Below are 20127 nucleotides of genomic sequence, written 5' to 3'. Positions count from 1 at the left end.
AGCTCAGAGCTGTGCTTGGAGAGGAGGAAGAGCTGGAGAGGAGGAAGGGGTGCCCCGCACCCAGCTCCCCTTGGGACCTTCTCCCACGTGGGCGCCGAGCCACCCCGGCGGAGCTACGGGAGAGAAAACACGTGGGACAAAGGCACATAACCCAGTTTTGGGGCCTCTGGGAACACACCTGGCCGGGGCCGAGCTCGGCAGGGTTGGGGGTCGAGCGATTCCCGGCGGAGCAGCAGGGACTGGGATCCAGCAGCCCCAGCACCGCCCGCAGGCAAAGCAGCACCTTGTGGCACCGTGATGTCACCCAGGTCCCCGTGCTCGTGTAAACAGGGCTGGAGTGGGGCAGAGGGACTCGGCACTTCCTCCTGAGCTGGGCTGCGCTGAGCTGGGCTCTGCCTGCAAGGTAAGGCTGCTTTTAAACTCTCTCCTTGGATCTAGAGCCACCTCAATGCGCCCGTGCTGCTCCCTGCAAAATCCTCCCTCTCCTCGGGCTTTTCCTTGGGGATTGGCTCTTGACAGAAGCAGATTAGTGGCACTTTGAGTCTTGCAACATCAGCAGCCGCTGTCCCGGTGTGCCAACCCTCTGTGTGAACACATGGAGAAGTTGAAACAGAGGCTGCTGGCGCTGGAGAAAGCAAAATGTTAAGCGTGGGCAATTAGAGGTGCTCCAACTCTCCTCCAGCATCATTACTAGGCACAGTTACAATTTCCGTCTCTTGCCTGATTTCTCGGGGAATATATTGTATTTAAAAGTCATTCTCTGCAATAAGAGCAACTTGCAAATCTATTTTTTTCCAATGGTGATTTGTATTGCCATAAAAAAACCTACGGGCTGCCTGTTTTGTGCCACCCAACCCTCTGTGACTGAGCTGCAGCAGGAGGAAATTATTAATAGTCAGGGGACACAATATGACAAAAATAGCAAGATTGCTTGGACAGGCATTTGTTAATGAGAATCCTGAGGTGGTTTTAATTCATAATTCAAACTGCAGTCACTGCTCTGGATTAAAACTTAACGGACTGAAGTTTTAAGCTGTAATTTGTAGAAGGTGGTTTTTTTGCAGCTTTTGCTTTCAGTTGCACCAGCAGCTCAGCTCTGCTGGGAGCCCAGCAAAGCAGCACGTGTGGGTGTGGTGCTCACAGACAGGAGTCGTGGTGGGTGGCCCCTGAGTGTGACATTTCTTCAAGTGAATGGAGAGGGAATCCCATGGAATGGGAGTCAGGAGGTCAGACTGCGGGAGAGGGTTCCTCAGCAGGCTGGAGCAGGAGCCGTGCAGGGAAAGAGGGATTTTTGTTCTAGGACATGTTTTTTAGTGTCAAGTGAAAGTTCTGGGACTTTGGCTCCAGTTCCAACATCCCCAGCCACGGGAATTACATCCATGATGCAAATCCCTGCATGGGACAGCCCTTGCCCAGCCTGGGAGGAGCTGCAGCTGCTGCTGCAGGAGGGAGAATTGCACCGGTGCTGCAAAATGAAAATTTCTCAGAAAACCCAGATCTGCTCTTTTTCTGTGAAGAAAAAGTCCCTTTAACTGCTGAATGTTCCACTCCGAGGGCAGAGGTTTTGCCTCGTTGCAAGTGCAGTGGGTCAGTCACAACCCTGCTGGGAGGGCAGAGACATTTGTGTCCTCATCAAATCCATCAACCTCTCTGCTCATGGCCATCTCAGAAAGATCCAGCACTCTGGAAGGACCTTCCTGTGCTTCTCAATCCTTTCCAAGGAACACATTTTTCCTAGAAATGCCGTGGTTATTTTCAAAAGATCCAGCAATAACATGCACACTTATTGTGTCCTTTTTGCAACAGCCTCAGAAACACAGACTAACAAAAATGTAAAAAGTAGTAGTTAGATCACAGTGTATTTGTTTATCACCAATTTTTTTTTTTTAAATTTCATATTCTGAGGGCACTGTTGCAGTAGGAGCTGTCTCTGCAACATGTAAATCAGCACTGATAAAATCTGATGGAACTCCTCAGCCTTCTACAGCCTTTGCTGCACACACACATCATGCAGAGAAGGACTTTGCTTTCTTGACTGCTCTGGAAACCTCATTTTAAGGCCCTGAGTGGTATTTCTGTGTGTCTGCTTTTGTGCAGAGGTGGGAGGATAAGGGCATGGTGTAGGATTGAACTTCAGTCTCAGCAGAAGTGGGAGGAAGGGCAGAAATGCAGTAATTTTGTGGTCCCCTGTGCATATGTCTGGGAGCATTTTGTCTAAAGAGATGGTTTAATCTGGTTATATTTTTATGGCTTTGTAGTGAAGTCATTCATGCTCAGGCTGATGAGCCAGCAGACACCACCCCTGTGTGCACTAATTGTGTTAATGCCTTAGCTCTGCCAGCCAGGTCACCCTGCTCAGCCCCTTCCCTTCAGTGCCTGCCCCCAAGTTCCCTGAATGCAGAGAGGGATATTCTGACTCCAGGGAAATCCCTCTCCTGTTCACAGTCCCTATGTTATATTTGCTTGGAGTGGTGGGGCTGGGACATCACCTGCATTCCCACAGGGTGGGTTTTGTAACCTCTTGGCTCCAAGGTTCACCTCAGCTCCATGGTCTCCATCAAAGTGCAGCTTTCCAGGGCTCTTCTACCTGTAAATAGAATCATAGAATCGTTTAGGTTGGAACAGACCTGTAAGATCAACAGCAATGGGACCACTCCTGGGAGCATTTTCCCCCTAATATCAGTTATTCAGCGACACAAGACGTTTTCAATTTGGTGTCACTCTAGAAGATAACGACACTCACACTGCCACCTCTGCCACTCAGAAAGCACTTGGGGGTTAGAAGTGTAGCTTAAAGAGGGCAAAGAAATGAAATCTTGATTAACTCTGACACCTTGTGGACAATTAGCAGAAGGAGGTGATGAATGAGGGGGAGCCTCCCCACGCTGTGGGGTGTGCTCAGCCCTAGGCTGCTCCCTGTGCCTGGGCATGGTTTGCTGCCAGCAGAGAGTGATGGCTGAGCTCTAGTGTCATCCTCGTGTCACAGAGACACATCCTGGTCACGCTGGTTTACCCCAAACAGCCCATTCAGAGCCCAGTTTGAGTCAGCACCAACCCCCCGATCGCTGGTGCTGCTGGTCACACGGGGTGTAAATAAGGACTAACTGCAGCTGAGGACCTCAGTGAGCAACTGGCTGATGTGACTCACTGGAGTGAAGAACATGTACCCATGGCCAGCATTTAAATATAAACCGGGCCTTAAAATACAGCATTTTGCAAATGTCCCTAATCCTCCGTGGTTTCAGTGGCCAGCGAGCGGTTGGGTTTGGAGGAGCACCAGGCAGTCAGTTACAGCTCGACATCCAAGGGAAACCAGGCAGAAAATGACACTGAAAATGGCTCTTTAATGGCTTCTTAGCAAAGTGGGAGATCACCTGAAGGGACAGTAACTCTGGAGAGCAGTGCTCTTACCAGAGACAAGGGCAGCAGATGGCCCCGTTCAGCTGGAGCTGCAAAACCAGATGGAAATGAAACATCCCGAGCCCCAGAAATTCCCAGCACTGCCAGGAAATGGGATGTAACCCACATTTACCATTCTGAGAAGCAACAGCCTGAGGGAACACCCCAGTGCTCAGCTCCATACCCTGCCACTCCCTGTCTCGGTGTCCTGAACACCAGGACAGAGAGTGGGAGGCCTCCAGTGTTGCTTCTCAGACTGGTGGAGACAAATCCATGAGCCAGCTGCATCTTTCCACCGCGTTTCCAGCACCATTTGAGCCTCTTCCCTCTTCATGGGCCTGTTATGGTGTTGTGAGAGGAGCAAGGCTGTGGTGTCCTGGGATGGAGCAGCTGGGGAGCATGAACATCTTGTCCCAGAGCTGCCTTGTGGAGAGGGTTGTTGGGAATGAACTGGAGGGATAAAACCAGCTCTGAGGCCTCCAGCAGCTGTGCCATCTTGGAGGAGGAAGGGGACTAGACAGAGAGTTTCTCAACTGCAGCACTTCTGTGATGTTTGGTGCAGCTGAAGGTGCAGGAGATAAAAATGCAGACCTTGCTTTTTGAAGGCATGAAAGAGGGGTTGAAAAAAAAAAGCAAGAATCTGTCTGGGGAGCCCACAGGAGCAGTGTCACTGTTGGTATCAGCCAGAGCCAGGGCACCCATGGTGAGGGTGGCTGTGTCCCATGGGGACCTTGACATCTCTGGGCTTTCTGGGGCCTGAATCCAAACCCTTCCATGGCAGCCTGGAGCAGTGTCTGTATGAGCTGCCAAATCCAAGCACCTCAAGACTAACAACCTGAAAAAAAAGCTACTGGTGTTCTGTGCCACTGAGAGCTCCAAACTCAACCCTTTTTTTGAAGTATGAAGGAAAAAAACCTTAGTAACGGGGTAGGAGTTACTAATATGTACCTACAGAGACAGTTCTTCTGGCAAATGCCCCTTGCCAGTGGTGCAGGAAATGAGTCAGAAGCAGTGAATCAGTGTCTGCAGTGCCACATGAAATAGGAAGCTGATATTCAGTTTTAACCGTTATATTAACACAGGAGGGAATCACTGTAATGAGAATTATAGCCCTGGCAGGAAAACCCCAGCAAAACCAAACTCCTTCTGCCTGTGTTGCCTTCCTGAAAACAAGTTACACAACTTACTGGTCCCAGTTCCAAAAGCTGATAAGACAAAGGTGGCCCAACAGTTCAACATGTGGTGTTTCACCAAGACAGTTGTGCCCAGCAGAGCCCAACGTAGACCTGAAAGTGTCCAGGGCCAGGCTGGACAGAGCTTGGAGCAACCTGATCTAGTGAAAGGTCTCCCTGTCCCTGGTAGGGAGCTGGAATGAGATGGCCTCTAAGGTCCCTTCCAACCCAAATCATTCCACGGTTCCATGACAGCGGTCGTCACCCACATTCTGATCACTAGGCAATGTGACTGCTCACACACAGAGATTGGGCTATGGCCCACCTTTCACCCCTGATACCCAGAGACCTTACCACAGGTGACCTTGAGGAGGTGGCCAAAAGGACAGGCAGCTTCTCATGCTGCTCTATGACCAGTACAGTACAGCTTCACCCATGCTTGTGGGACTGACACACCAGGAATGGTTCCCAGTTCTGTGGGAACAGTGGGACCTCCGAAAGGGCAGCTCTGAAGAAGGCAGCGTAATGCCTCATAGAGACAACAATTCCAAACCTCTACTTTGCACTGAACAGTCAAACAGGAAAGGCAAACATGAGTATTGACACCACTCTCAGTGCCTTTGCCTTTACATCCCATTTTTGTTCCTGACAGGAATGACCCACCTGCCCCACACCACCACAGACACTTCCAGCAGCCCAGTCATGATCCAGAGCAACCAGTCCTGCTCCAGTGACAACATCACGTTCAAGTCCACCCTGTACGCCACCACCTACACCCTCATCTTCATCCCCGGGCTCCTGGCCAACAGCGCTGCCCTGTGGGTCCTGTGCCGCTTCATCAGCAGGAAGAGCAAAGCCATCATCTTCATGATCAACCTGGCCGTGGCCGACCTGGCCCACGTGCTCTCGCTGCCCCTGAGAATATACTACTACATCAACCACACCTGGCCTTTTGGGAGCTTCCTCTGCCTGCTGTGCTTCTACCTGAAGTACCTCAACATGTACGCCAGCATCTGCTTCCTCACCTGCATCAGCATCCAGCGCTACTTCTTCCTGTACCAGCCCTTCAAGGCCAAGGACTGGAAGCGGCGCTACGACGTGGCCACCAGCGCCGTGGTCTGGCTGTTCGTGGGGGTGGCCTGCCTGCCCTTCCCCATCATGAGGGGCTACGGGCTGGCCAACAACAGCCACACCTGCTTCGCCGACCTCCAGGTGCGGCCCATCCGAAGCAGCGTGGCCACGGTGCTGATGACGGGCATGGCCGAGCTCTTCGGCTTCGTGGGCCCGCTCGTCATCATCTTGTTCTGCACCTGGAAGACAAAGAACTCCCTCCGGGGCTTCCACATCCCGCAGGAGAACAGCGGCGAGAGGCGCAAGGCCCAGCGGATGGTTTCCATGTGTGCCGTGGTGTTCTGTGTGTGTTTTGCCCCCTACCACATCAACTTCTTCTTCTACATGTTGGTGAAAGAGAACGTCATCACCGACTGCTTCCTGAGCACCATCACGCTCTACACACAACCCTTCTGCTTAAGCCTCGCCAGTCTGGACTGCTGCCTGGATCCCATCATCTATTTCTTCATGACTTCGGAGTTCCAGGACCAGATATCCAGGCACAGCAGCATGGCCATCAGGAGCCGGCTCATGAGCAAGGAGAGCGGCTCGTCGGTTAAGGAGTGACAGGAAAGCCAGCTGAAAGAAACTCAGATATTTCATAGAAGGTCTGGGACTGTTCTGGGATACTCAATTACCAACTCCATTGTGGAAGATCCTGCCAGTGCAGGGGAGTTTTGTGGCAGTGAAAATCTTTGATACACAGAAGATAAAACTCTGTCTATGACCGTGTGTTGGGATCTGATGAGTGACCCAGTTGGCGTGACCCTCCCCACCCCTGGGCCACCCACGCCCGACCTGGCTGGACTAGAAAACATACAGGAGGGAGAGACAAAGCTTTTGCTAGGAAGTGATGGAAAAGTCCCAGGGGCTTTTCTTCTGTTTTCCCAGCTCCATGGCTCTAGGATGAAGCCAAAGACACTCCCACATCCATACACTGACATCTGCTGAAGTGTCTTCTCTGGGACAACCACATAAGAACATAAAAATGGCCAGTAATCATAAGAGACAACTGGGGCTGTGGACAGGTGGAGGCTCCAGCCCACTCCTGGTTTTGTGTGCATCCCACTGCTCACCACCTCTGCTTCACCTTTCCCACACTCACCTTCCCACCCCCCTCCTCCATTTCCTCCTCACCCACCTCTGTTTGCTCCTTAATTGCTGACACATCCTATAACTTGCACCTGCAGCTGGTGCAAGACCCCCTGAAAGACAAGTCTCCTCCAGCACCCCAGAGAGTGGCACCTTCCCTTGCTCCGAGTGACTTTCTTCCCCTCCAAGCTGCCCCTGTTGGCAAGGGGGGCATCAGGACATGTTCTTCACCTTTGGACCCCGAGGGACAGGACCACGGTGGTCCTGCCATTCGTGCAGGTGGATTTATTGATGGTGGTGGTACCACTCAGGTCCTCACTCTCTTCTTTGTGGGGCTTCTTGGGTCAGAGGTGCCTGAGGTGAATCTGCCCCATAAAACCTCAGCTCAACAGGTTCAATCGATGCAGCTTTTTAAAAAAGAAAGAGGTCCTTGCCAAGGTGATTCCACTAACAGAGCACAGGCTAAGTGCATAAATTATTGTGGGTTTTTTCTGCCAGCTCCTCTCATGATCCTAATGTTTACATTTTTATGTAGCTGTGCAAAGCAGTGACAAGGGAGGATGTAATTTACCCCTTACATTAAATTAGTGACAGCTCTTCAGCCAAGCCCACCCATGGTGGAACTTCCAGGGTATCCTTGTGATACCTGGGAGTTGATTTGGCTGAACACAGGCACCAATCTGTTGCCTTTGAAAGCCTGTATATTTTCAAGAGAATCTGTACAATTTGTACAATGTACAGTCTTGCAACAGAAAATATCTTACATGTTGCTACAAAACCAGCAGAATGACCAGAAACACTTGCTAAGTGTATTTTAAATCTTACCACTCAATTCCACTGAGTTACATTTTAACTCAGCCAAATATTTTCTGTATGTTATGTTTTCCCACTTCTCTGTTTTACAAAACAAATGGGGGAAAGCAAACAGTAGCCAGGTTTAAACAACCGTTTCACTGGGGTTGCTCTAAAAGGTGGTGGCACACTGACTAAGCACAATAAGCTCCCACAGTTCTCCTCCCACGTGTGAGAAGATGACTGTGGGCTGCAGTAGCATGAACTGGATCCTGCACTGGGGTTGATGGAAATGTTTTCTGTGATGTAACTGCAGTTTGGGATGCTGGTGACACCCAGAAATGTTTACACACTGCAAGTAGTCCCTTCACAAAGGGGTTGATGCTCAGGTACAGAGTTAACCAGAATAAAATTGTTCTCAATTCAGCAGTTTCTCATAAGCTACACTCTGTATGATGTCAGTGAAGGAGACTTTAGTTTTGATGGTTGTTTTGAGGGTTTTTATAGACCTTGCTCGGCTGGCACATGACTGGGAGCTGTTTCCTGTCATGTCTTTCTCGTACGATCCTCCCTTGATCAGGTGAAAACAAGTCAAAGGCATCATTACGGGAACTCTGTAGCTTGTTCTATGTTTTTATTCCCAGGAACTGATGCTTTAAAAAATAAACACAGTTTTGCAAACATCAGCTGCATTTCATAGCTTTCACTGGTATCTGGAAAACTCTGTGGCATCAGCTCCTCCTTGGGTCAAGGAGGTCAAATGATGGAGCACATCAACTTTTATAGATTTCTTGCTTGTCCACAGAGAGGTTTTCACTCTCACTGGTGTTTGTTTATTTATTTATTTAAATCTACCACACTCACATTGAATTTAGAAGCTCCCCAGTTCCAGCCACTCGAGTCGTGTCACTGTGACGTGCAGGTGACCAGACAACTGGCTCTGAAGGTCTCTTGTGGTATGTGGGAGAGTGCCCTGGTTTGGGCTGGGGCAGAGCTGACACTGTTCAGGTGCCAGATGGGGTTGAACCATGAGAGAAAGTCAGCCAGGATGGTCATGAGGGTGAACTGGCCTAGAGAGCAACAACTCGAAGCAAAAAGAGGTCAAGGAGAACTTGGAGTTTTCTGAAAGCACCTAAGAAAGCAAAGATGATCAGTTTGGCCTCCACAAACCCAGATGTGAAATCCAAAGGTTAGTTCAGGTTCTCCAAGGCCTCAGTGTGTGTCTCAAGAGAAGAACAGACAAATCCAGAGTTCTGTTGAGGAGAACAGTATTTCAGGTGCCCTCAGGGCTGCTTGGGGCTTGATCTGACACAGGACCTGAGCTGCAGGTGCTGGTTTATCTGCCAGTGCTCTCAAGCATTCAAAGGCACAACATGCCCTGCTCCAGTTCCTGTAATTCACCCCATTTTCTGTGACCAGAAAACGTGTTTATTATTTTGACAAGAGGAAATACAATTTCATGATGTTGCTCCTGGATTATCTCTTGTGCTGGTCCCACTGTCCAGACTCACCAGCTATGAAAAGGCATCTTCATCCTTCTTGGGCAGACAAAAAAAGTGTTTCAACAGAGAGGCAGAATTTAACCAGATCAAAAGGTTGGGAACAGCACAATGCCAGGAATGTGAAGGGTGGATCTGAAGGGCTCAGGGTGCTGGGGGATCTTTGTGTCCAGATTGATCCTGAAGGGAACTGCTCAAGGTGGAAGCATGGTGAGGTCTCCAAGCCTCCTGCACTGACACAGTGCATGACCCCATGGCACAACCCTGGCCAAAACCACAGCATGACCTGTTCTTTTCCTCTAGAACATGAGCCATTCACCTGTTAGCAAAAGAAAATGTGTTTTCTGTGATGCCACCCCATTTTAACCAGTATCAGAGGTCTGGTATCTCCTCTCCTGCTTGAAAGAGCAGTCCTGTGCACGACAGCAAATGTTTTGGGGAAGAACCCCTGTGGGATTTAATGCCTTTCTGCAGCCTCAGGTTCTGAGCTGCAGGATCTCGTGAGTACCCCAGCTTTATTTGCTTCCCTTAAATGAAATTACTCCCTCTCTGCACAGAGAAAAACCAAAATATGCTGTAAATGCAGGATAACAGCTCAACAACCCAAAAATATGAAACTGCTTCATTTCATTTAAAAGATTTTGGAAATGGCTGGTGCATTTTAACCAAAAATGCCGGTTTTTGGATTAGACAAGGGCTTAGCCCAAAAAGTAAGGGAGTGATTGACAATTATTTGCTGCACAAATAAATCCAAGCTTCCCCAAAATGCTGCCCCTGTAGAGAGAACTGTGCAGGCTGAGGGGGACTCACCAGCCCCACGGGCCACGTGCCACTCAGCAAGTGTGCACAAGGGTGAGCTGCTTTGTGTGAACAAACCCTCCTCCTCCTCTTGTTTTTCATACATCCTTCAGGTGCATCCTGTCAGATATTCTCGGTGCTGAGCACTTGAGAGGTGCTGATCGTCTGCATTTGGCCTCCTGCCCACAGGATACCAGGCTACAGGCAGAGACAACCTTCATCTGGAGGCCTTAGGGAAAGTCTCCCAGTTATTTAAAAATTCCTTTGTGCCTTCTGCCTTTGAAAGGAGGACACTGCCAAGTGTAAAATGCACGTTGACGTCGGTAATGAGCCAGAAATACAAATGCTACACAAAAACGTGCTCTTGGTTGAAAGAACAGAGAGTGGTGTGTGTTGAAGGAGGAGGCTTGATGTCAATCTATCAGCATTTCATGGCCAGGAACATTGTGATCTTCTCCAAAAGTTCTCCAAAAATCCAAGAAGCAGAGGAAGGACTCGACGTGGTTACAAACCCCTCGCTATGGTCCGACATCCCCCGACCTCTCCTTCCCCAGCTGTAAACAACCAGCTAAAAATAGGGCTCAGGGATGGCTGGATGAGCTGCTGGGGACACAGAAGTAGGATGTCCCAGGCAGGATATCCTGATAAAACAGCCACTTTGCTTTGGGATTAACCTCTGACTGCTGGGGAGGGCCGGGCGCAGTGCCAGCCTCCCTGCTGGGATCTGGGAATGCTTCACAAATACACCAGCTCTGCTCCTTCTTCCAGGGATCAGCATCAGCTGCTGCAAAAGATGCCCAGGAAGAAAACCTGGAATGATAAACACCTCTTGCATCTTCCAAATCTCTTTGCTGTCAGTGGAGATGACAAGTGTGGGGCTCAGGTTGCCCAGAGAAGCTGTGGCTGCCCCAAGGCCAGGTTGGACGGGGCTTGGAGCAACCTGGGCTGGTGGAAGGTGTCCCTGCCCATGGCAGGGGGTGGACTGAGATGGTCCTTAAAGTCCCAATCCAAACCATTCCAGGATTCCATGATTTCCTTGCAGAGAGAAATCTGGCAGCTAAGTGGGTGGCAGAGCTGATGGATTCTGGTGCACCCTCGATCCCAGACCCTGAACTGGGAACTAAAGGTTCCTGCTTTCATTTCTCTTCCACAGCTCTGTTCCTGTTAAATTTGAGGGGTCATAGAACCTGTTACAGAAAATTGACAAATAGAGCAACAATGGTTCTATTTATACTTTACCTAGAACTAGAAAAGGAAAGATGCCAACAGCCAGATAATCCATAGAGCTCTGGCCTGTGAGATGTGACCGTGGATATCAGGTAAAACTGTCCAACTGGAAATGAGGCACCTCAGAAGTTACAGCACAGTATGTATATGCCTGCGGTGCTCAGCATTGCAGAAAGGTGGTCATGCTCAGCAGGCAGTAAAAGAACTAAAAATTATATATATGCCCATATAGAAAGGCAAGGAATTAAAGGAGGCAAAAAGAAAAAAATTGGGAATGATGCACATTATGAGGTTTTTTTTATACAATGGTATTTTGGGAAAATCTCCACCTTAAACCATACTATTATTTCAGGAATAAAGTCCAAACCCTTTAGCCTGTAGCCTTGATAGTCTGAGGCTAACCAAGCTTCCAAGAAAATGAAGGAAAATTACTCCCTTCCAGTAACTTACACTGGCAGAGAGTTCAGTTTTCCTTCAGCGAGCCCTTATTGGAAGGTTGGTGCTTCTGTATTTTACAGCTTTTAGCAGGCAAATGGCAAGTGCCCGTGGAGAGGAGCAGGAGCAGCTCGAGGGAAGAGCACCATCACCTCCCACGACTCCTGTGCCGAAAGAGGGACAGAAATCCATGGTCTCCATCCCACGGCACTTGGACCAAACGACGTCATTGCCTTCCCAGCAGCTTTAACGTCATTAGCTGCACACGTTTTGTGGGAGAAGAGAAACAAAATACAGGATTTCCTGTTCTGCAGCCACCGGACTGGGCTGCAGATGCCGGCAGGATTCCAGCCCTCCGAAAACATGTGGAAGTTAAACGAGGAGCCGCTGGGATGGCTGAGGAGCTTGGTGGGCAATAAAAGCCGGGCACTCGCTGCTCGTGCTCTCTAGCATGGCTGTGCCCCCCCTGGGGCACGGCAGGCACAGGAAGGTGAGTGGCATTTCTGTCTTTTCCTCGGTAGAATGAAGCTGGTGCAGTTTGCAGCGATGGTATTGCTTTTTTTAGCTCCTCAGGAGATGGTATCGGGCAGAGCCGGGCGACGTCCTGTGCCCGTGCCACGAGAGTCTCGCTCGGCTCCCGGGGTGGGTGAGCACAGTGGGTGCATGGGGCAGGCTGCTGCGGGGGGCAGGATGTGGGGAAAGCCTGTTTGGTCCCAAACCTCTCAACCTGATCCCAAACCCCTCCGTTTGATCCCAAACCCCTCAGTTTTGCCCTCACTGACAGAGGCTGCCGTAACTGCCCAGCTCTGTTTACATGTTCCCTATTAGTGCCGAGATTAAACAAACAAAATCATTGCTTACAACGTCAGTGCCAGAAAACTCCACCACTTAAACCAGGAGCTTTTTCTCAAGCCAAAAGTGGATTTAGTTTTTCCCCCAAGCCTGCTTTTCTCTCCAGCATCCCAGGGAGGCAGCTCTGCCCCTGTCCTCTATCTCTGGGGCTCTCCCCAGCCATGCCTGGAGTTCAGCTTTAGCCTGGACTGGCCAAGCAGGCCATGGAAAAGATGAGGATGAGTTTGCCAATGAATTGGGAGCAGTAAATGCAGTAATACCACCGTGGTGTGGGGCTGGGTGGGGCACAGGGTGATTCAGAGGAGCCGGGCAGTTTCCAGCAGTGACAGCCACATAACGCCTCCAGGAACAGATACTGCTCCAAAACACTCTGAAAATGAACCCAGAGCTGCCTTGGCCTCCTAATTAATTGCAAAGGTACTTGATGTTTAATGAATTGTGGTGCTGCATCCACAACCAGGAGTCTGACTCCTTGGGCAGTGATACTGGTCTCCCCTCTGGAATTGCAGCTGGGTAAAACTCAGCTTTGCCACTTAAAAAAGTGGTTTCTGCCCAGGAATAAAGCCATATGTGGATGAAATAGGGAAAATAATCAAGGAAAAGCAGGGAGGGTCCTGTCCAAGATTTATAAAGTTGCTGAACAAAACTCCAGCCAAAGGCCACAGGAGCATCTCTGTCCTGACACCAACAGCAAAGCAAGGGGAGCTGGAGGGGCTTTGGGCAAAGGGAAAACTGGAAAACAATAATAAGTTTTAAAATCCACCCTCCCAGGAATTGTTGTAATGAACAAGCCTGGCCTGACCCCAGAGCAGGGTGGAGATCTCTCCTGCTTTCCTGCCGGTGCCCTCACAAGCACTGCCACCCAACACTGTGACAACCCAGCCCTCCTGACACACAGACACTCCTGTGCTCCCAGGGAAAGCCAAAACAGGGAGAAAAACAGCAAGGAGGCTCCTCATGGACGAGGTTTAGGATTTGGGCTGAGACACACAGCAGGGAGGAGATGGCAGGACAGGGATGCTGGTGCTCTGTAATCCTTTCTGTGTGCCCACACCAAGTGCCACCCCTGTCACTGGACAACTGTGACAAAAGCTGCTTCCTGGCAGTTTTCCCTCCCTATTTTCTTCAGGGATGTGAAGACAAGGTGTTCTGCCACCACTTTGCCAGGGTTAAACCGAGTCAGTGCAAAGGGCACTGCCCTGCACAGGCCCCTTCTGGGTTTTGAGGCAGGTGAGGAACAAACACAAGAATACTGCAAGGAAGAAAAGGGTTTGTTTCCCACTGTCCCCTCATGACAAATGTCCCCTCTCCTGCCTTTCCCAACTCAGTGGAGCAATCAGAAACCTCTGACACAGTCAGCAGCCAAAAAGTGCCCTCACCCAGCAGCCTTGGTTCCACTTCAACCTTGCTATTTTTTGCAGCCAAACCCTGAAAAAAATAACTAAAAGGAAGAAGGCAGTTTGGGAAGGGCTCAATTTGGAAAGCAGGGTGTGAGCATCAACCCTCCTTGCAGCAGAGCAGGGCACTGAGCAGCCAGCTGAGAGGCTGGGGCTATATTTGATGTATTTATCTGTATATAAATATATAAAATATATCTTTCCTCCTGAAACTGAAGTCATGGTAACCCCACTGAAGAGCTGCCCAGCTGAGGAGGAGCAGGGAGGAAGAGCCTTCACTCTGTGCCTCAAAGCAGCTCCGGTCACCACTGTGGGCGATTCGCTCTTGGAAATCCATCCTGGGGTGAACACAAGGCTCAGGGCTGTGGGAAACAGCACCATGACTGCTTCTTAATTAATTACCAGTGCTGAGGGGTCGGTGACAGCGACAGGAGGAGCTGAGGGCTCTGCCAGACCCAGCTCCAGGCAGCACAGGCTGCCCACAGGCTGTTTCCCAGGGGAAAATCTGTTTGTTACAGATGATGCTCCAACTCCTTGATTTGTGATGTGCTGCTGCCAGATCACCTCTTCCTGAAAGAGCAGATTGTTTCCCATGGGCTCTGCTCAGGAATGGCAAAATCCATCACCTCTCCAGAGAACACCTGTGAACTCTCCATGACCCACTGATCCCCCCTCAGCACCGGCTGGGTGAGGTGGGCTGGGCAAATGGATGAAAAGAATTTCTGCTTTAACTAGAAGGGAGATGTATTTCTCTTCCTGCATGTCCTGAGCAGCTACTGAAGGATAATTCCTGCTGCTGAGGGATAATTCCTGTTGCTGCAGCACGATGCTTGCACAATGTGCTGGGAGTGCTGGAATTGAGTTAGCAGGACCAGCAGAGCAACTGGCGTGTGTTGGGCCAGTTATTAGTTTATAAATCCAGCCTTAAATCTGGAGCCAGAGCTGATAGATCTGTCTGCACCTCTCCCACTGGCCTCTGCTCCAGCTGCCTGCCAGCACCAGCCTTTGCAGGTGTTAATTATTCCCTTTGCTGCTGATTCACATCAGATTTCTGCAAGGATCTGCAAAGACAGTGTCTAGATCCATTTAAAATCCCTGTTTATTTACAGTCCCACTAAAATTGCCTGTAGACATATCGGAGAGCATGAATTTGACAGGAGCTGGATGGAAAACTTAATGAAATAAAGTTGGTCCTTAACAACCCTGGGGAGCTAAAGCAACTCTCTGGCATCCGCAATGAAGAGATTGATGCTGCAGAGCCCTGTGGGCTTGTCACTGTAACTGGGGCATCTCACGAGATCCTGAGGAGCACATCCAAAGGAGATAGTGGAAGATGCTCAGGATCGGTCCCTGTGAGAGGGGTCTGGCTCCACACCCTTCCCAAAACACACACACACACACACTGACTTGCCCATGCACTTACACAAAACTTATTCTTCAGTACTAAAGTGCAGCTGCCCCACAGAGAGGTTTTGGCTTTACAGCACCTTTTTACTCCCCACAGAAACCCTTCACCTACCTTAACCACCCCATGAGCAAAGAGACTCAGCCGAGATGGAGAGCAACGCGTCCTCCGGGAACTGCACCGACCCCCAGATGTCCTTCCAGTCCACCCTGTACGCCACCACCTACACCCTCATCTTCATCCCCGGGCTCCTGGCCAACAGCGCTGCCCTGTGGGTCCTGTGCCGCTTCATCAGCAGGAAGAGCAAAGCCATCATCTTCATGATCAACCTGGCCGTGGCCGACCTGGCCCACGTGCTCTCGCTGCCCCTACGGACGTATTATTACATCAACCACACCTGGCCCTTCGGGAGCTTCCTCTGCCAGGTGTGCTTCTACCTGAAGTACCTCAACATGTACGCCAGCATCTGCTTCCTCACCTGCATCAGCATCCAGCGCTACCTGTTCCTGCTGCACCCCTTCAGGGCCAAGGGCTGGAAGCGGCGCTACGACGTGGCCACCAGCGCCCTGGTCTGGCTGTTCGTGGGGGCCGCGTGCCTGCCCCTCATCATCGTGAGGAGCCCGGCCCTGTCCAGCAACATCAACACCTGCTTCTCGGACCTGGGGGTGAAGCAGCTCAGCCCCGGCGCCTCCATCGCGCTGGTGACGGTGGCGGAGCTGTTCGGGTTCGTCATTCCCTTCGGGATCATCGCGGGCTGCACGTGGAAGATGTGGCAGTCGCTGCGGGAAGGCCCCGCGCAGCTGCAGAACGCGGGCGAGAAGCAGAAGGCCCTGAGGATGGTGCTGATGTGCTCGGCCGTGTTCTTCATCTGCTTCACCCCCTACCACATCAACTTCCCCTTCTTCATGATGGTCATCGAGAACCTCATCCGGGACTGCGCCGTGCACCGGAGCACGCTGCGCTTCCACCCCATCTCCCTGTGCCTGGCCAGCCTCAACTGCTGCCTGGACCCCGTCCTCTACTACTTCATGACCTCCGAGTTCCAGGACCAGCTGCTGCGCCACGGCTGCGTCGCCCTGCGGGCCCGGCTCGCCCAGCGCCGGAGCAGCCTCTCCACCGCCGACACCGACATCCGCACCAGGAACAGGAACTTCCCACGCTTCAGGTTTTGGTCTCTCCCCAAGTTCTTTGGCCGAATAAACAGCGTGGAAATGCCCCCTGTGCCGCCTGATGAGCTGCTGCTGGAGTCCATCTCCTGAGCATCGGCAGCTCTGCCCGGGCAGGGGCTTCTCGTCGCTCGAGGACTGCATTAGGTCTCCAAACACATCTTGAATTCCCCTTGTCTGCCACAGATGGCAGGATCTGACCCACCAGGATGTTGTGATGCCAAAAGACTTGCTGGTTGTGTTGTTGCTGCTGGGGGCTGTCGCCTGACACCACTTTCCATTGGAATACTGTCAAAATCCCTCCAAAAGCTGTCAGCAGTGCCAGAGCTCCTTGTGCTGAACCACAGCAGGTTCAGACCCCTCTCATTTTGGTGTTTCAGTGCTTCTACATATTTGCCACATTTGAAAATCCTTCTGAATTCTGAGTTGTGAGCTAGCTCCAGGAGTTCCAGCTCTGAACATGGGCACCTACAGCCCATAGTAACTTAGAGCATGCACCACACTCACAGGAGGCTCTGGGTCAGGACAGTTCAGTATCTCCACATAAACTGAACCTCTTTCCACTACAAAAATCCACCACCCAGACCTGATCCAGGCTCATCTGGACTGCAAGACTATAACTCTACGGACATACACCAAGCAAAGATCATTAACCTACAGCCCACCAGTGTTAAAGGGAGTGTGCAAACAAACTGGGCTCAGCTCACACTACTGGGAAAGGCACCCAGAGCTCAGCAAGAGGATCCACACCTGGCTCCTGGGAGCTGCAGGGTGCTCAGCTGATAGGGGGGGATGAATGTTTGAAGACAAAGAGGATCCACACCTGGCTCCTGGGAGCTGCAGGGTGCTCAGCTGATAGGGGGGGATGAATGTTTGAAGACAAATAGTGATGGATATGCCACAAGCAAAGAGGAAGATGAAGGACATCTCCCTGGGCACGTTTACTCACAGAAACCTGGTGTGAGCTGCAAAAGTGAGGACTCATGTTGGTGTTGCTGTTTCTTGTGTTGTTATGAGGATCGTTGTGTTATTTGTCACCTTGCTGATGCCTGTGGTTGCAGATTCAGATGTTATCCAAACGTTCAGTTTTGCTTTGAATACCAGCAAATGTCCCAACCCTCGCTGGGTCCCGAGAAAAGTTTACAAAACTGACCCAAGTACATCCTGAAAGCTTCAAATTCCAAGGAAATAAAATGATCCCAACATGTATTTTAGCTTCAGGAATATTATTTTAAATGCTTGTAAATGCCCTGAGAGCAGACATGGTGCATAATAAGAATAATTATACAATTTGGGGATGGATACCCCAGTTTGGGGCTCAGAGAGGTGCCATTGTCACCACGGCCCCTCACAGAGTGGCCAGTGCAGGGGCTGTGAGGTTTCCTCCTCCTGGGCCAAGGCAATGCCAAAAAACCCTTAGGAAATTATAGAAGTAAACGTAGGCAGACAGGGTTTGATAGAAAACAGCTTTTCCCGTGATTGGATGCACATTTCCAAGCCACGCAGCGTTTCTGGGAAGAACAGAGAGGGCGGGGGTTTATCCTCACAGTGCTGAGGCTGGAGGGGGGGACCAGATGGGGAGATCCAGACAACCTGGAGGAATCTGCTTTGGTACCTACAGCGTGCCAGGGACTGGCAGCAAATCCCGGGACAGGCAGCAAACACGCTGCCCTGCGGCTCATTCTGTCCTGAATCTCCTCCTCCTCTCACAAAAAATATAAATAACAAAAGGGCATGTTTTCCTTGTTTGCCTCGGGGCAAAAAAAAAAAATAAAAAAGTTTTCAGGGGTGGAAAAATGCTGTTTCAGATGGCCCAACCCAGCAGCGCATGGAGGCAAAACAGGAAAGCCGGGAAAACCTCACCGATGCCGGGACTGGCTCCGGGCACAGACGGGACCAGTCACACCACCAGCACCTTCACCAGGAGTGTGGGTTTTCCTGGGGGCGTGTTTTGGGAATGGTACAACCCTGAGTAGTTGGGCTGGACATCCAGGTAGCCCTCAGTGACCACGGACAGGTATTTATAAGTCCTGCTGACCCACAAATCCCGTATAGCGGCTCCAACCTTCCTGGCAGCACCAGCTCCGGGTTTCCCAGTAGCTCCAGTTCCCACTGGGACTTTGCCAGCCTGTTTTCACATTGCTTTGCTGACATTTCTGCAGTGCAGCTTCCCCCTCCCAAACAGAAAACAGGAAAGAGAAAGCAAACCAAGAACTCTCACTAATCTGTCACATGGGAACTCGACAGCAAACCCTTCCCGGGCTGTGGGAAATACAGCAGGAAAATCTCTTGCTGGGACAGATGCACTGGGGAGCAAGGATTTTGCTGGGGTTTATGCAAACCAAAAAGAAACATTCTTTTTCAGTACAAACTGGTGCTTTCTGCCCTTCTGGAGCCAGAAGACACCTGTCAGCCTCCTGTTTTATTAGTCATAGAACCACCATGGAACAGTTTGGGTTGGAAGGGACTTTAAAGCCCAGCCAGTGCCACCCCCTGCCATGGCACTTCCACTAGCCTTCCACTAGCCCAGGTTGCTCCCAGCCCCATCCAACCTGGCCTTGGACACTTCCAGGGATAGGACAGCCACACTTCTCTGGGCAACCTGTGCCAGGGCCTCCCCACCCCCCCCAGGAAGGAATTCCCCCAGTATCCCAATATCCCATCTAACCCTACGCTTACATATCCCTACAGTTATGCAGTACTTGGGAGTATCCAAGAAGACATCCCTGTGCATGACTCTTCCTAGGGCCCCACAGGGAAGGAGGGAAGTTGCTTTTCTCTCTGCTAAAATTACCTTTATCCTCCCTCCATAACCACACGCTTCCAGCCCAGCCCCAAAGTGACTTTGCCTCTGGAAAACCACTCAGCCCCAGCAGAGCTCACACCACTGAGCCAGCAGTGAGCCTCAGACTCTCCTGATTTTTGGCACCACTGCTGGCAAGGAGCAGCTTCTCCACCCACCCACCTTGTGCTGGAGAGGGGGAAGTGCTGTGCCTGGCAAAGGAACAAACACCAACACGGGCTTCAGTGCTGAGCACAACCCAAATACACAGAGAGCAAATTCTGCTGCTTCAAGCCCAGCCGAGCCAGGGAGCGGCTTTCCAAGCCAGGGAGCAGTTTTCCAGACAGCCATGATTTCATCAGACCCCAATCCAATTTTGCGGTCCATGGGCTCAGCCAGCACCACCCTGCACAGCCCAAGTCACGGGGTGTGGTGGGACAGCACCCCAGGGGTGTCTGTCGGTCCCTCCTGTGCTGCAGGGTCCTCTTGGGGACACAAGGGAGGGGATTTGGGAATTCTGCCTGGATGTCACAGCCACGTTCAGCACTGTGAGGGTGCTCAGCACTGTGAGGGTGCTCAGCACTGTGAGGGTGCTCAGCACTGTGAGGGTGCTCAGCACTGTCAGGGTGCTCAGCACTGTCAGGGTGCTCAGCACTGTCAGGGTGCTCAGCACTGTCAGGGTGCTCAGCACTGTCAGGGTGCTCAGCACTGTCAGGGTGCTCAGCACTGTCAGGGTGCTCAGCACTGTCAGGGTGCTCAGCACTGTCAGGGTGCTCAGCACTGTCAGGGTGCTCAGCACTGTCAGGGTGCTCAGCACTGTCAGGGTGCTCAGCACTGTCAGGGTGCTCAGCACCCCGAGGAGCAGCCAAAGCCTCGTCCCTGCCCCAGCCAGGAGGTCCCTTCCAGCAGGCGCTGCCTCAGCTCAGTCCTGTTCCTTCAACAGGGATTTTTGGTTTGTAAAGAAAGATTCCCTGCCTTAGGCAGACAGGGCAGGAAAATGC

The 20127-nt window shown here is 51.2% G+C and overlaps 2 protein-coding genes across 2 annotated transcripts; both read left to right on the top strand.

Moving 5' to 3' along the window:
* The first annotated feature begins 339 nt into the window (after positions 1 to 339).
* LOC113989895 (putative P2Y purinoceptor 10) lies at positions 340 to 7467 on the top strand. Its single transcript, XM_027724856.2, has 2 exons — positions 340 to 403; positions 5224 to 7467. Exon 2 carries the CDS (start codon positions 5226 to 5228, stop codon positions 6246 to 6248), a length of 1023 nt encoding a protein of 340 aa, XP_027580657.2. The 5' UTR covers positions 340 to 403; positions 5224 to 5225; the 3' UTR covers positions 6249 to 7467.
* Positions 7468 to 11925: 4458 nt separating this feature from the next.
* Positions 11926 to 17128, top strand: LOC113990500 (putative P2Y purinoceptor 10). The gene is made up of 2 exons (XM_027726007.2): positions 11926 to 12014; positions 15278 to 17128. Exon 2 carries the CDS (start codon positions 15328 to 15330, stop codon positions 16435 to 16437), a length of 1110 nt encoding a protein of 369 aa, XP_027581808.1. The 5' UTR covers positions 11926 to 12014; positions 15278 to 15327; the 3' UTR covers positions 16438 to 17128.
* Positions 17129 to 20127: the final 2999 nt, after the last annotated feature.

This window comes from Pipra filicauda, unplaced genomic scaffold (assembly GCF_003945595.2).
Source record: "Pipra filicauda isolate LSUMZ 115617 unplaced genomic scaffold, ASM394559v2 scaffold9_size5747161_pilon, whole genome shotgun sequence".
NCBI classification, from domain to species: Eukaryota; Metazoa; Chordata; class Aves; order Passeriformes; family Pipridae; genus Pipra; species Pipra filicauda.
This window is presented reverse-complemented; position numbering and strand designations above follow the sequence as displayed.